This window comes from Giraffa tippelskirchi, chromosome 4, assembly GCF_054371585.1.
Source record: "Giraffa tippelskirchi isolate mGirTip1 chromosome 4, T2T-mGirTip1v1.2.pri, whole genome shotgun sequence".
NCBI lineage: Eukaryota > Metazoa > Chordata > Mammalia > Artiodactyla > Giraffidae > Giraffa > Giraffa tippelskirchi.
Window position 1 is genome coordinate 164,653,613 of NC_137278.1, and position 15,723 is coordinate 164,669,335.

General features: G+C 43.9%; 1 protein-coding gene across 2 annotated transcripts in view; it reads left to right on the top strand.

The window, feature by feature from the left end:
- STAB2 (stabilin 2) overlaps nt 1–15,723 on the top strand; it is a 164,892-nt gene that overhangs the window by 48,796 nt on the left and 100,373 nt on the right. For both annotated transcript variants that reach the window (XM_081595580.1, XM_081595578.1), the window contains 8 exons: nt 1,240–1,389; nt 2,893–3,036; nt 4,320–4,376; nt 4,531–4,656; nt 10,331–10,384; nt 10,661–10,741; nt 12,846–12,998; nt 14,638–14,700. In XM_081595580.1, coding sequence (XP_081451706.1) covers nt 1,240–1,389; nt 2,893–3,036; nt 4,320–4,376; nt 4,531–4,656; nt 10,331–10,384; nt 10,661–10,741; nt 12,846–12,998; nt 14,638–14,700 — 828 coding nt within the window. The remainder of the gene's footprint in view (nt 1–1,239; nt 1,390–2,892; nt 3,037–4,319; nt 4,377–4,530; nt 4,657–10,330; nt 10,385–10,660; nt 10,742–12,845; nt 12,999–14,637; nt 14,701–15,723) is intronic.

Here is a 15,723-nt window from a genome sequence, read left to right on the forward strand (position 1 = left end):
AATTTCTTTTGTAAACTTTTTGCAAAATATGACACCCTTAGGGATTGTATACAGATTAGGAGTGTACAACTCAATGAACCGTCACAATGTGTACGTCCAGGTATCTAGCAAGACCATTTCCAGCTCCCTACAAGACACCCCCCCCACCGCCCTCTTCTGGTCATTAGCCCTAAGGGTAATCCCTATGGGTTCTCAATTGCTGTCACATGCTAAATAAGATTTGCATAATGCAAAACTGCTCACTCGCCACAGGAAGAATTAAACTTATATACCAGCTAGGTGTTTGTTTCTTTAAAACCACCATAAATGGCAACAAGGATAGAGGAAACTAGAAGAGAAGTGTAGTCTTCAGTGTGAGCAGCCGCTTACTCAGATAATGTCCACCAGTGGGAATGAAACCCACAGTACCAGTGGAGGTATCCCATTGTGATAGTATCAGTGCCAGAGTTAGATATGGTTTAATGTAGATAGTGAACATATTGATTTATATGGAATTGGCTTTTTTATTTAATCCAAGATATTTTGTGATAATGTGTGCTGAATTAAATCAACACCCAGAGTTTCAGACTCTCTCCTCCTAATATGCACCGCCATTCATCTGCCCAAGATGAATATGTCATTAATCTTTGGAGATGCACTCACATCTCCCCTGTGGGGTAGGAGAGCTAGTGGATGTTGAAGGTGTCTGGGCTAGATACTTTGCGTGTGATCGCCTGTTTAATATAGAGATTGAATTTACACAGGATTAAGAAAGGTCTCTGTTGAGTGATCATTGATTATATAATATTGACAAAATGTCCATTTGGTCCAGTGGATTTAAAAATTCTTAATTTTTCTATTCAAAAGCTCTGCTTGTCCACTCGACCCGGTTTTTTACACAACTTCATATTTCATTCCCAACTGATTCCTGGGCTCAAGATGACTGATTGCTTGGCTCTTGCCACCCACCGTGGTCCTCCTGGCCCCAGTGCTCCCCACTGGTTCCCTGCTAGAGCACGCCCCGGAGTTTGACAGCGGACCATGTATCACCTACTACTCTCCAAATTTCTGCCCCCTTTACGACCTGGCCCAGGGGAGTTTAACTCTGGGAAAGTCATCTGTACCTGAAAGAGCCCAGACTCAAGTTGTACACTCACTTTGATGTTCTTGATGTTGAACGAGTCATAGCCTGAGTCCCAGACCTCATTTTTCTCTTCCAAAGCACTGTAGAGATGAAAGGAATTGCCTTTCTTTTCTCAGGTAAAAGAGTTTTTGCTGGATAACAAAGCTGCTCAGTACTTCGTGAAACTCCATATAATTGCTGGGCAGATGAGCACTGAGCAAATGAACAACACAGACACATTCTATACTTTGACGGGAAAGTCGGGAGAGATCTTCAGTGAAGATAAGGTAAGGGTCTCCCTGATCTTCACTCTCTGAACCAAAGTGTCCACTGAGTCGATGGCCACAGCAGGCTCTCTCTTGGTCTCCAGGGATCGTGAAAGGTTATGAAGAACTTCTTTCCTGGTTCCTCATTTGTAACAGTACTTCCCTACATAGGACAAAAACAAAGAGCCAACAATGGAAAGGGTCAGGTGCGGAGGATGGACTGTTAACAGAAATGGGATTGTAAAGTGATTTTGCCCTGGTCTGAATTAGTTCTCAAGGCAACCATCATTCAACTGCCAGCAGGAAGGAGAAAACTGATAGTAAACCCGTTTCCTAGAAGCATCAGCACAAAGCCAGATCAGCACTCATCTTAGAAAAGGAAATGGGTTGTTTGTTTTAGGTGGCCAAGTATCCACCCTCTCCAATTCAACATTTCATCTCTCCTAATGCCATTAATTCTGTTGTGTTTGTTTTTAAAATAATTTTTTGTGACTTTACTGAGATGAAGGGCACATGGTCAGTCAACAGAGAGTTGTGGTAGGGGGTGGGGTTGGAGGGGGTGGTTATGACCTATCTGGTTGCATTTCACCAAATATCAATAGTTGATAGATCAGTGAGCACTTACTACATGCAAGATGCTGGGGTAAATCTCTGTTTGTGATATTTAAGGCCCACAATGACCCCGTGAACGTTTTTCCAGTGGGAAAACTGAGAGGTCACACAGTAAGGGCCAAAGGCAGGATTCAATCTCAGGTCTGCCTGATCCCAAAATGTGAATCATTCTAACTCTTTTTTTTTTTGTTTGGCTGCCCTGGGTTTTTTTGTTGCAGCGTATGGGATCTTTGTCATGACACACAGAGTTTCCGTCATTGTGATATGCAGGTTTAGTTGCCCTGTGACATATGGGATCTTAGTTCCCCAACCAGAGATCAAACTTGCACCCTTTGCATTAGAAGGCTGATTCTTAACCACTGGGTCACCAGGGAAGTCCCCCAAAGCCTGAATCCTTAACTAGTATGTTGTATGCTATGTATGAGGATGGATGAATGGATGGATGGATGGATGGATAGATGAGTGGATGTATGGATGAAGGTGTAGTTTCCTTGCTCACAAGGACATGTATTCATTCATTTACCTATTCATTCAGCACATATTTTTTACTGTGTGCCTATTCTGTCCAAAACACTAAAGTAGGTAGGTAATGAGTTTACACTAAATTGAAGAGTTTGGGGTCCCTTTGTAGCTTGCTGTCTTTTGGGGGAAGACTATACAGTAATTCCTTATTCCTATTTAGCAATCATTGATAGTCAGAAGTGATTTCATATGTTATTTCATTTGAGCTCAAGGAAAGACCTGTGAATTCAATGGGGCAGAAACTGTCATCCACATTTTAGGTTAGGGAACTTATCCAAGATCATACAGCCAATAAATGACAGAACCCAAGGATTTAAGACTTCTTCTAATCCAGTGCTCGATTTTCAAGGACACACATCAATTTAGTTTTATTTTTCCTTGGTGTTTTAGGACAATCAGCTAAAGCTTCAACTCTATGAAGGCAAAAAGAAGGTAAAAATTATACAAGGGAACATACTTGCTTCCAATGGGCTCTTGCACATCCTCGACAGAGCCATGGACAAGGTGGTGCCCACATTTGAGAGCAATACTGAGGTGAGAACTTGAGGTAAAAGTAATGTCAAGTCAGAGCCATCTTCCCTTGTTCCTTAGAGAGTCATGTTCATGAAGAAAATGCAAGCCAGCACTGCTGCTAAGTTGCTTCAGTCGTGTCCGACTCTGTGCGACCCCACAGATGGCAGCCCGCCAGGCTCTGCCATCCCTGGGATTCTCCAAGCAAGAACACTGGAGTGGGTTGCCATTTCCTTCTCCAGTGCATGAAAGGGAAAATTGAAAGTGAAGTCGCTCAGTCGTATCCGACTCTTAGTGACCCCATGGGCTGCAGCCTACCAGGCTCCTCTGTCCATGGGATTTTCCAGGAAAGAGTACTGGAGTGGGGTGCCATTGCCTTCTCCAAAGCCAGCACTATGTGCCTGTATTTCTGTTTTTAGTAGAATTCTGACACCTCTGTGGAGAAAGAGAAAGGTATGCAGTAGGTGTAGGAAAGAGATTGATTTTGTGATCTTTTGCATAGACACACCTGATAACTCAGACCAATTGTCACAAAAATTTATCCCTTGTGCGTTGTGGAGGAAGGCATATCCTCCCTGTGATAAAATTCATTCCCTCTGATCTATTTGATGATGGCCAAAAACTACTTTGGGGTTTCCCAGGTGGCACTAGTGGCAAAGAACCCACCTGCCAAATGCAGGAGACATAAGAGATGCAGGTTTGATCCCTGAGTTGGGAAGGTCCCCTGGACACGGCAACCCTCTCCAGTATTCTTGCCTGGAGAATCCCACGGACAGAGGAGCCTGGCGGGCTAAAGTCCACAGGGCTGCAAAGAGTCAGACATGACCGAAGTGACTTAGCATGCAAAGACTATTTAAGAACATGCAGATCTGAACTACTGTTTAAATAAATACAGGAAACACATGTATAATGTGTTGTGGTTAGCCAGATCCTTTTATAGATGTCCACTTTCCTCTTTATTTCCCCTTAGCTTTCCATCAGAAAAGTGAAAGTATTAGTCACTCAGTCATGTCCGACTCTTTTACCTCATGGACTGTGGCCCACCAGTCTCCTCTGTCCATGGGATTCTCTAGGCAAGAATATGGGAGTGGATTGCCATTCCCTTCTCAAGGGGATCTCTGACCCAGGGATCAAACCCAGGTCTCCTGCACTGCAGGCAGATACTTTACCATCTGAGCCACCAGAGAAGCCCATAGATGTCCACACTTCCAGTAAATCCTGTCATTAGTCTTTTCATGTTAGAGCATCTGTTTCCTAAACTACCTCCCTTTTTTGTACTGAACTTTAAGCAAAATGTCTCTTTTTAGCAAACCATAATGACCATGCTACAACCAAGATACAGCAAGTTCAGATCTTTGTTAGAGGTATGTACTTTTCATGAACTCCTAGAAAGTTTTTTATGTCTAGTCCTTGGTACAATAAAATTAGCAGAGGGTATCAATTATAAATACTTTATGGGGAATTCATATATCTATCTAAGATAGGTTACAGATGCAAATTTTCATTTCTCAAATGCAGAAAACCAATATGGGACATGCCTTAAATGAAGATGGGGTTGGTGGACCATACACTGTTTTTGTTCCAAGTGATGAAGCATTGAATAACATGAAGGATGGCACTCTTGATTATCTCCTTTCTTCAGAGGTATTGTATCCTGTGTACTCTTATGGTGTCATGACAGCATCACTGCTTCAGTCTGTACCTACACAGGCTTTTTCTAAATTAAGGACAACAAATAAGTAGCACATGTACCACTTACCTTTCTGCAACCAAGGCAGACATCATTAATCAATCACAGTGCTCTGGAACTAAGCCTAGATGTGGCTACAATCTCCCCAGTAGAATTCCATGTCACTATAAGACCAGTCTATGTCCTTTCTCTTCTAAGATTTCTCAATGGCAAAATCATAAATTTTAATTTCCCTACAACTCTAAAACCATCTGAAAAATGAAGCCTGGCAGGGTATTCTGGGTCAAGTTTAGGTTAAACATAAAAGGAATGTTATTTTTAGGGGCTCCCAACTCTCCTTTCTATGGCTTTCAGTTCTCTCCACACTAACCCTCTCCTTATACATCATAAACCTTCAATTCTTTCATGTCCTCTTCAAGAAAGGAGATTTTTTTTTTACTCTTTCAATCTAGGGTAAAAATAATAGACTCCATTTAAAGTGTTTCCTCTTCCAGGAATAACAGCCTTAAACGGAAAAGAAAAGTGAAAGTTGCTCAGTCGTGTCTGACTCTTTGTGATCCCATGGACTATACAGTCCATGGAATTCTCCATGCCAGAATACTGGAGTGGGTAGCCTTCTCCAGGGGATCTTCCCAACCCAGGGATCAAATCCAGGTGTCCCGCATTGCAGGCATATTCTTTACCAGCTGAGCCACAAGGGAAGCCCAAGAATCCTGGAGTGGGTAGCCTATCCCTTCTCCAGTGGATCTTCCTGACCCAGGAATTGAACCAGGGTCTCCTGCATTGCAGGCGGATTCTTTACCAACTGAACTATCAGAGAAGCCCAACTGAAAAGAAGGTTAGGTAATTATGGAATTTTTTATCAGAATGCCAAATAGTGAAATTATAGGAAAGGCCACAACCTTTTTCCCAGTGCCCTGAGGTCTTGCCATCATCTTGGAAATGGGACAAAACTACTGTGACCTCACGTAGATCAGTGTTGATTACACAGGGGGTCTGAGTCTCTTAGAGTAGTGATCCTCAAACTTTAGTGTGCTTAAGAATTACCCAGAAAGGGCTTCTCTGGTGGCTTAGTGGTAAATAATCCTGCCAGTGATGGAGACACAAGTTCAACCCTGATCCAGGAGGATCCCACGTGCCGCAGAGCAACTAAGCCCCTGTGTCACAACTGTTAAGCCTGTGCTCTAGAGCCAGGGAGCCACAACAAGAGAAGCTACTGCAGTGAGAAGCCTGCACACCACAACTAGAGATTAGCCCCCACTTGCCCCCAAGAAATGCCTGTGCAGCAACAAAGATCCAGCACAGCCAAAAATAAGTAAATAATTTTTTTTAAATAAGAGAATTACCCAGGGAACTTGTTAAATAGGCAGATTACAGAAGCTTACCCCAAGAATTCTGATTTCATGGCATTGGAAATAGACATTGTGGTAAGCACCAGCTTTCTAACTCAGATATCAAGTCACACTGTTTTTGGCACTTGAAACTTGTTGCCTGAATGATGCAGAGGGTCACATGGATACATCCCTTTCTAAAATACTTTCAGGTACCTACAAGGATATTCCGCATCCAGAATGCATGCATGCTTAGTCACTTCAGTCATATCTGACTCTTTGCAACCCTATGGACTGTAGTCCCCCAGACCCCTCTGTCCATGGGATTCTCCAGGCAAGAATACTGGAGTGGGTTACCATTTCTTCCTCCAGGGATCTTTCCAACCCAGGGATAGAACCCGTGTCTCTGCCTCTTGCATTCGCAGGTGGGTTCTTGACCACTACTGCCACCTGAGAAGCCCTGCATCCAGAATGCTTTGCATTAAAAAAAATATATATATATAGGTATCAAGAAAATAAGTCAGAAGGTAATCTCTTGCATTACAAGTGGATGTTAAACATATTTAGAGATTTGTTACAGGTTTTCATTGAAAAAGTCATATTTGCCAGTGCCTTTAAAATAGGATGCTATTTTAAAAATATGATTCACACTCAGGTTTCCTGAAACCTAGCTATTATAGGAAAACTCTTATTCTTCTCTTTAGAACTCATACTCATATTTAATTTTAAAAGCGAAAGAAGTAATAATTTCTCCCCTGGGAATCTATTAAAATTCTGAGATTATATGGTTTTTCTTTGATACAGATACTTTTTAATAAGAATAAAGGAGTTCTCAGATACCTAATCAGGTGAACTTAAAATTAAAACCTTTTAGCTAGAATAGAAAAAGTCAACCTTGCTCTTTTCTGTCAAGCACTTTTGTTTGAGAAGCTTCTCTCTTTTTGTAACTCCTTCCAGCAGTGACTGGGGCTGTCTCACTCAGGCTCTCGAGAATAGACTGTAACTCTTCCCATCTCCTAGACAAACCTAGACAACATATTATAAAGCAAAGACATCAGTTTGCCATCAAAGGTATGTGTAGTCAAAGCTTTGGTTTTCCAGTAGTCATGTACCAGTGTGAAAGTTGGACCATAAAGAAGGTTGAGCATCAAAGAATTGATGCTCTCGAACTGTGGTACTGGAGAAGACTCTTGAGAGTCCCTTGGACAGCATGGAGATTGAACCAGTCAATCCTAAAGGAAATCAGTCCTGAATATTCATTGGAAGGACTGATGCTGAAGCTGAAGCTCCACTACTTTGGCCACCTGATTCAGAGGGCTGACTCATTGGAAAACACCCTGATGCTGGGAAAGATTGAGAGCAGGAGGAGAAGGGGGTGACAGGATGAGATGCCTGGATGGTATCACTGACTCAGTGGACATGAGTTTGAGCAAGCTCCGGGAGATGGTGAAGGACAGGGTAGCCTGGTGTGCTGCAGTCAGGCACGACTTAGCAACTGAGCAACAACAACAACTTCCCAGCTCCATTCAGTGAAATCACATCAGTAGCTTGAACTCAGTCCCTGGTAGGAATATTGACATCATGGAAACTGGCCAGTACTATAAATCAGGGCTTATTTTTTCCTCATAGAATGGATTTAACAGCACAGCACTGCTCCTGGCTCTCAATCTCATTTCTCTCAAAGGCAATATCTTACTTCTCACAAAGAACATATAACTTCAAGTCTCTCAATCCTGAGTCTCAAATTGTTTTTCCACTTCCAATTTCTAGGTGAGGAATAGAATCATCTTTTCTACTGCTTTCTCTGGTCCAGAGCCAATATGGGTTAAGATTCCTCAGCCAATGGGAAGCTCGCTCTTTCTCCACGCATCTTAATGACATCCTTCAGCTTTGACTTCAGGGAGGAACGTCAGCTAGAGACAATAAGCTCCCCATCAGTTAGGCCAATGAAATGAAAGGCAGATTGGTTTCATTAGAAGAATGTCTTCCAATTCTGCTTTGGGAATGCCTTGTTTCCTTTGCAGTTATCTTTCTGCTTCTCCCTGAAGCAGATTTCAGTCCTGAACCATCTGATCCCTGCAGAGACCATGGCTACTGATCACAAACCCCAGTGTATGATGTCATCACTGAACTAGATAGAAATAAAAGCAAAGGGAGCAAGAGACCAGCCCCTGCCAATTCACAAAGACCTTGTGAGCAAAATGGGACAAAAAGAGGTGAATTTACAGAGTTCAAGGTTGTAGTTGCCATTTGGTAGAAAAACTCTCCCTTTCTGTCTCTGGCACCAAACAAGTCAGTTTTGTTGTTTGTTTGTTTTCACGTAAAACAGCAAGTAGAAAGTGAATGTCCACATAAAGGAAAGAATGCATTGCACCAACAAGCTCTCCGACAGCAGCACCTGTAAGCGAATCCTGTGGATCTAAGCCATCTGGACTAAACTCTGGCTGGATAATGGCTCCCAGCCAGATAAGTGGCAGGTGCAGACAATAGTGGCGTGATGCTGATCAACTCCTTTGTCCCTTTCATTCTCCAGTTTCCTATAGAATGAGTCCAATGCCAATGAAGTCTTGAGGCTTTAGAAGTGGATGATCCAGCTGATAAAGTCTTTCCTATAAAATAGAGGGCTGGAAGGGGTTCAAACCAACCCTGTTATTTTGCAGTCTAGAGGTGTGAGATGCTTGCTCAGGGTTGTGTCACACAGAAGAAGAACCAGGACTAAACTCAGATTCCCAAGGTCAACCTCAGTGACCTTCTCAGGACCTCTTCCCTCCTCCCTTTAACTTGGTAGCACAAATGTTTATGCAAGTCCTGCTATGCTGACTGGGGACACAGTGATTAATAAGCCAGACAAACCCAGTTCCTGCCCTCTGGGAGTTCGCAGTCTACTTTGGTCTGATATTTTCAAGGGGTCCCCACTTTTTCCAAGCTTTTCTGCTACTGAGCATTCAAACTTGTATTGGCATTGCTTCTGCCTGCAAGTCCTCATGGCTGGGTTCCATGCAGTAGTTGTCAGGGAAAGTTAAGACACAGAAGCTAAGTGATTTGCTCCAAGTGTTATGGTAACAGAATCAGGGTTACAGAAACCATCACTTCCAGGGCTGGCCAGCTAGTGGTCAATTTCAACATTCTTACCAGTCACCCTACCCTGTGCTTAATGCTGTTGACCTATAGATATGGTGGCCTTCCAAGTGTTCACACCAGGACAATTTTGAGAGTGAATGGGGCTGCCAGGATGATCGCTGTAAACCAGGGTTGTTCTACACAAACGAGGATATGTGGTCTCTCTGCGTCCAGGTAATTCCCCTGGCATAGGGGCCAAGTGGAAGTGCAGAGAAGAATCTGGGTGAATGGCACTTGGGTTCCTCAGGGCTTTCTTTCCACCTGGGACCTCACACTGTTGAAACATGTCCCTAGCTGGTCAGCCGCTTGGAGGTTATTATGATCTCGATTTGCAATCCTTTACCTTTCCAAGACACAGTAGCTATGGCTGTGCCACTGAAGTAGCAGAATTCGGGGCTTCGAAGCTTGTAACCCCCAGCTCGGACTCAGCTGGGAGATGACAGTCATCCAGTCAACTGCCACTGCCTTTTTCCCCCAGCGAGGGGCCCCTGTGTGCCTTAATTCCATCCACTGTCTCCAGGGCACCCCTCCAGGGACTGGTCATCCTGCTTAGAGTCCCAAGACTCTTTTTCTATTTCCTGAAGCATGAGAAACCTTGGAAAGGACCTTGAAGGCGAGATGAACATGTACCATAAGAACACAGAAGAAAGAGTCCTGGTCACATGTTCCTAACGGGACTGTATGTTCCTAAATACCCAGTGCATGGCCTGATGAGTCCACAGGTATTTGTGGAGTGAGTGAAACAGAATCACAAACTGAGGCTGTCTTAGAAAATCTAGAAGGTAGCCTTAGACATTGAGAGAGTTGACGGAGCAGAGTAACTGAGACCTTGAGTTACTTCTTAGGCTTATAGTCTAAGTTATTAATAGCTTTGCGACCTTGGACATGGCTTTAAAACTCAGTCTTATCACACATAAAATGAGTCAGTAATATCCCCACCTCACAAGGCTGTTGGGAGGTGCACATAATGTTATGGGAACAGCCCCTGCCTGTCACAAAGTAGGAGATGTTAGTCATTTGGGGGATGGGGTTTTCTCACCCTGGATTTCCCAAGAGAGATTATGGGTCATTTATTTTTATTGACCAAGTGACCAAAGTCCCTTGAGAAATTTTACACAAGAGAGGGAAATCTGTGTTTTCCTCAATGACTTAAAGAAGTATTTTGATTCATTTGCAGGGATCTCGGAAGCTTCTGGAACTCATCAGATACCACATTGTCCCATTTACTCAGGTTGGCCCTCCTTTCCTGCCCTATTTTTTTCCCTGTTTTCAAGATAGCTGATCTTAAATTTCAGTATTTTAGTGCTAGAGAATGTGTGACAATTATTCATTAGCTTAGCTCCGAGCACATGCTTATGTGAATAATGAACCTGTCATCTAAGAACTCTTCGAAAAACCCATGGCAGCAAAGCTCCCATCACTTATTTCATAAACTTTCAAGTAATTTTTTCCAGTGAAGACTCTGGGTGCTGCTGTCAATATCTCCATTGTTCTCGTGTTCTTGCAGCTGGAAGTGGCCACCCTCATTTCGACCCCTCACATCAGGAGCATGGCCAACCAGATCATAAGATTTAACACAACCAGCAACGTAAGTGAAAACTCTGTCTCTGGTGTCATTGCTCACATGTGTTTTTTCCTCTGCTTATGGCTGTTCATCGGGTTATCCTACCTGAACGCAAGCTCTTTGTGATTGCTTCATTCGTTCATTATGGCATTCCACAAATATCTGCTGAGCAACTCCAAGTGTGTGAGTCTAAACTAGAAGCCAAGGATAAAGGTGTGGAAAAGACAAGCTTACATTCCAGCAAGGAAAACAACCTTAAGCAACTAATTAGTGACTAGTTAGTTATTTAGTTACAATTATATAGGGCTCCCATGAGAAAGTTAAGAGGGCTCTAGAGCAGCAGAAGCAGCAACAGCAGTATACAGCAGATCTGGGGCTCTGGAAGTCCTCAGTCTGGAGATGATGCTTCAAAGGATGAGTAGGAGAGAGTTCCAGGTAGAAGGCAAAGCAGGTGCAAAGGTCCTGAGGTGGGAGGGAACATGACTTATGTAAGAAACTCAAAGAAGGCAGTGTTATTCAGCCAACTTCTCAGGGTTGTAATATTAGCAGAAATCTGGCAGCAGAGAAATTACGTCTCCTGTTGGCTCACTATGGATGGTGATGCTGATGCCCCCTCATCCTTTCAACAAGTTTCTGTTGGGTGCCAAGAATATGCCAGGTATCATTCTATGCCCTTAAGTTTGGGACAAACAGATGAAAGTCCCTGGTTGCATGGAACTTTCATTCTAGTAAATAAGATGATAGACCATAAGCAAATTAAATATATCCTATATGAAAGTAGTAAGTGTTAAGGTTAAAAAAAAACAGCAATGCAAAGATGAGAAATAGCAAGTGGGAATGGGGCTGACATTACAATGTCTAAGAAATCCTTATGGAGAAGAAAATATGTGAGCAAAGACCTGATGGAAATGAAGGAATAGGCACTGTGAGTACCTGGGGGAAGAGTATTCCAGAGAGAGGAAACAGAGAGTGCAAAAGTGCGAAGCAAGGAGCTTGCCGACCTGATCAAGGAACAGCAAGGTGCTCGGGGCCAAGACAGAGGGACAAGAGGACTGAGGTCAGAGGAGGTCTAGGCAGTAAGAAGGAGAAGGAGAGATGTGGTCAGGTCACACATGGCCTAAAAACTCAGGGCAAGGATGAAGGCTCGTACTTTAAAGGAGATAAAAAGCCGTTAGAGGATTTTGAGCAGTGGAATGATGTGATCAGACATACATCCGGGGAGACTATTTAGGAGGGAATGTAGTAACTCAGAGGAGAGTGGCGGTGACTAGCGGGGAGACAGGGAAAGGGGCAAAATAGAGGTACACATTATTGGGCATAAGATAGGCTTAAGCATGCATTATACAACCTGGGGAGTAGAGTCATTATTTTCTAATAACTGTAAGTGTAAAATAACCTTTAGAATTTGTGTTGAAGTTTCTTAGTTAAATAGAAGGAATGATGGTAACTGAGAGCAGGGTGGTAGCTGAGACCTGGAAAGGAGTGGTTGAATTCTGAAGGTGTTTTGAAGGAGACCAACAGAATTTGCTGAGGGATCCAATGGGGATCCCCCATTGGATCCCAAAGGAAAGAGGAAGCCAAAGATGTTTCCTGAGCTTCTGACTGGAGCCACCAGAAGGATGGTGTTGCCATTAGTATCACCCAGTGAGATTTGGAAGGAAAGTAGAGATCAGAATTCTTTGCTAATTTGTTCATTTTCTGCTCCCTTGCCTACCACATAAGCAGGAACTTGTTTGAGTTTGTTCACTGATATCTCCTGAGACCCCAAAATAGAGTCATTCATTGTATCTGAACAAATGGATCTCCATTTCACCATGGGGGTAAAACAGTTTGCCCAAGGTCTCATAGCAAATATATGACAGAACTCAAATAGTTATACCTCTTCCCCAGTCCAGCACCAGCAAGGACCATTTCTGCAAGGACATCCTTGCTTAGAATCAGTTGAGAATTTCATTCAACAGATTCTTCTTTCCCTGTCAGCCAAGCCCTTCTAACCGCAATCCTCCACTCAGCACAAAGTTAAGTGAAATTGAAGGCTCTTTCAAGAGGTTGCCACCATTCAGATCTGCCTGGGGGCCACCAGTGCTCCTCAGGCAGAAAGATGAAAGATGGCATTGTTTGTCTCCAGGGACAGATTCTGGCAAATGACATAGCACTGAAAGAAATGGAGGTCGCTGCCAAAAACGGCCGAATTTACACGCTGACTGGAGTCCTCATACCTCCCTCCATCATCCCAATCCTGCCCCATCGATGTGATGAAACCAAGAGAGAGATGAGACTGGTAAGGAAACTGGGAAACTCAATAAGGGGACCCTAAAGAGCCCTCACAGAGCAGACCATTCTGTCATGATTCTGAGGGAACTGACAGGGAGAGTTTCACACGGGAGCCTCGTTCTAAAGGCTTTTCTGTCTTCATGAAGAGGCAGGGGGACCTGAGGTCCTGTTTCATCAAACACAAACCAAAATTCCTGGGGGAATTTCCACACTGATCATTGCTACCCTGGTATATTCATTTTCTAAAGCTGCCATAACAAGTTACCACAAAACAAGTGACTCAAAGTAACAAAAATTTATTCTCTCAACAGTTCTGGAAGCCCGAAGTCCAAAATCAGGGTTTCCTATTTCCATTGCAACTTTTTGGCTCAGCTGGTTTTAATCAGAACAACTAAATTTCAACAAGCTTTTGAACAACCTGGACCAGAGCCACCCCACAACAAGGCGGGGAGTCACAGCTGCCCTGGTTCTCCACAACTTCCTTCCCTGAACTTGAACAACAGCTGCTCAGGGTGGAAGAGCTCTAAACAAGTCTAACTGTTGACTCCTATCAAGTCTTTCCTGCAGATTGTTCAAGAGCTTATTCTCCATTCCGGCCCCACCAAAAAGAATCAAGATGTGGGTTTGAGCCACCATCCAAAGAATTTTGGTTAAATAAGAAGAGCTTCCCCATAGCTACCTTAGAATGAAGTCTTCTTTTACTGTTTTCTCTGGATTTAAATCAAACCAATATGCTCTGGTTTAGGGTTGTTCTGATTAGATCTATTAAAAGTACCAGTGCATTCTCTGAAAAGTATTGAGGGCTAGTAAACAGTAGGAACATCTAGTCCCTTCTAGAAATCTCAGTTTTCAGAACCCATAGCTGCCTTGGGGCCTAAGGTTTAATTAATAACTCTCTATACCAGTTAGGATCCCTGCCGGATACAGAATTTATCCCAATGGTTCAAATGAAGAGACTTTAATTAAGAATCTGTGACAGAGGGGTGGGCAGGGCTGAGGAAACAAGCAAGTGATGCTGGGCCATCCAAGGAGAAGCTGGCAGGAAACCATTACAACAGAGGATCGAGGGTGGGTAGGAGTGGGAGCAGGGCAAAGGGGAGAAGAGGTGTCCACCAGGAGCTGGAGGGATGGCACTCGAGCAGAGAGGGAGCAAGAAAGACATACCTTGACCCTGTGCTCCTCCTACCCACCGATATCCTGCTGGCCCCTCACCCAGACCAATTGGAAACTGGTGAGGAAGCCCAAGGTTGACCTGCTGAAGCAAAGAACCCAGTAGAGAAAGTCAGAGGACTTGAATGTGTAGTCAATGCTGATGCTTCGTCCTTGGAACAGGTGGGCAACTGCAGTGTCCCCTCAGGGGCAGGGGCCTCTCTATATGGCTAAGGGTCGACCAGAAGCCTGAGGCCTGCAGGCAGTCTGAACCTGAGAGGAGATGAGGAAAGGGCTCCTCTGAGCAGACCTAGTTACTTCTCCCAAACCTCTCTGGCATTGACATCACTCCTTCTCTCTAGAAAGGAGGCAGTAGGGTGGGGAGAGGGGCCAAGAGTGGGATGCTAGTGGGACCACCTTTCTAAGGGCACAAGGAGACATAAGGTCAGATGCAGTGGCCTGCTGCTCCTTACACTGACCCCTGTCCTTCCTTCCAGGGCACGTGTGTGAGTTGTTCCCTGGTGTACTGGAGCAAATGTCCTGCCAACTCCGAGCCCACAGTGAGTGTGACAGCTTCAGGGAAGCACATGTCACCCCAGCAACCCCATGGGTGTGGTTTCTCATCCTTCCCACCTTCCCTCTTCTTAAAAGATAGTCATTCCAACTCGAATAATAAAAAGTTGGCTCTTAGCCTCCTCTATCTGGGAGAAAGATAGCTCACAGATCTGTGTTTGAGTTCTTGCTCACTTATCCAAGGTAAGTTGCTTCACATTTTTACTCTTAATTTTCTTATCTGTAAATAGTAATAATAATAATAATAGCAACAGCGGCAGCAGAAGCAGGATTAGCATAGATAAAAACCCAAGTGCAATGCCTGGATCAAATAGCCACTCAGTAAATGTTTCCTCTCTAGTTTTCCTCTTAAATAAAATCCAGTGTTTGTTTAAGAGATACAAAACTTAACCTCCACCCTCTTAGGGTCCCTGGCTGGGCCTGCAAATTAAGTTGATATAAGATAAACTAACAGGAGAAAAGCACAATTTTTTTTTACATGTACATCAGTTCAGTCACTCAGTTGTGTCCAACTCTTTGCAACCCCGTGGACTGCAGCACGTCAGGCCTCCTTGTCCATCACCAACTCCTGGAGCTTGCTCAAACTCATGTCCATTGAGTTGGTGATGCCGTCCAATCATCTCATCCTCTGTCATCCCCTTCTCCTCCTGCCTTCAATGTTTCCCAGCATCAGGGTCTTTTCCAATGAGTCAGCTCTTCACATGAGGTGGCCAAAGCATTGGAGTTTCAGCTTCATCAGTCCTTCCAATGAACACCTAGGACTGATCTCCTTTAGGATGGACTGGTTGGATCTCCTTGCAGTCCAAGGGACTCTTGCCTAGGAGATCCCATGGACAGAGTCTGAGCCTGGTGGGCTACAGTCCGTGGGGTCGCAAAGAGTTGGACACAACTTAGCAGCTGAGCACAAGAGCTTCCATAGGAGAATGAAGACCCAGAGAAATAACAAAACCCAAGTGTTTATAGAGTAGATTGAGCAAAGATGGGTAATTGTGGAAAAGTAACTAAAATGT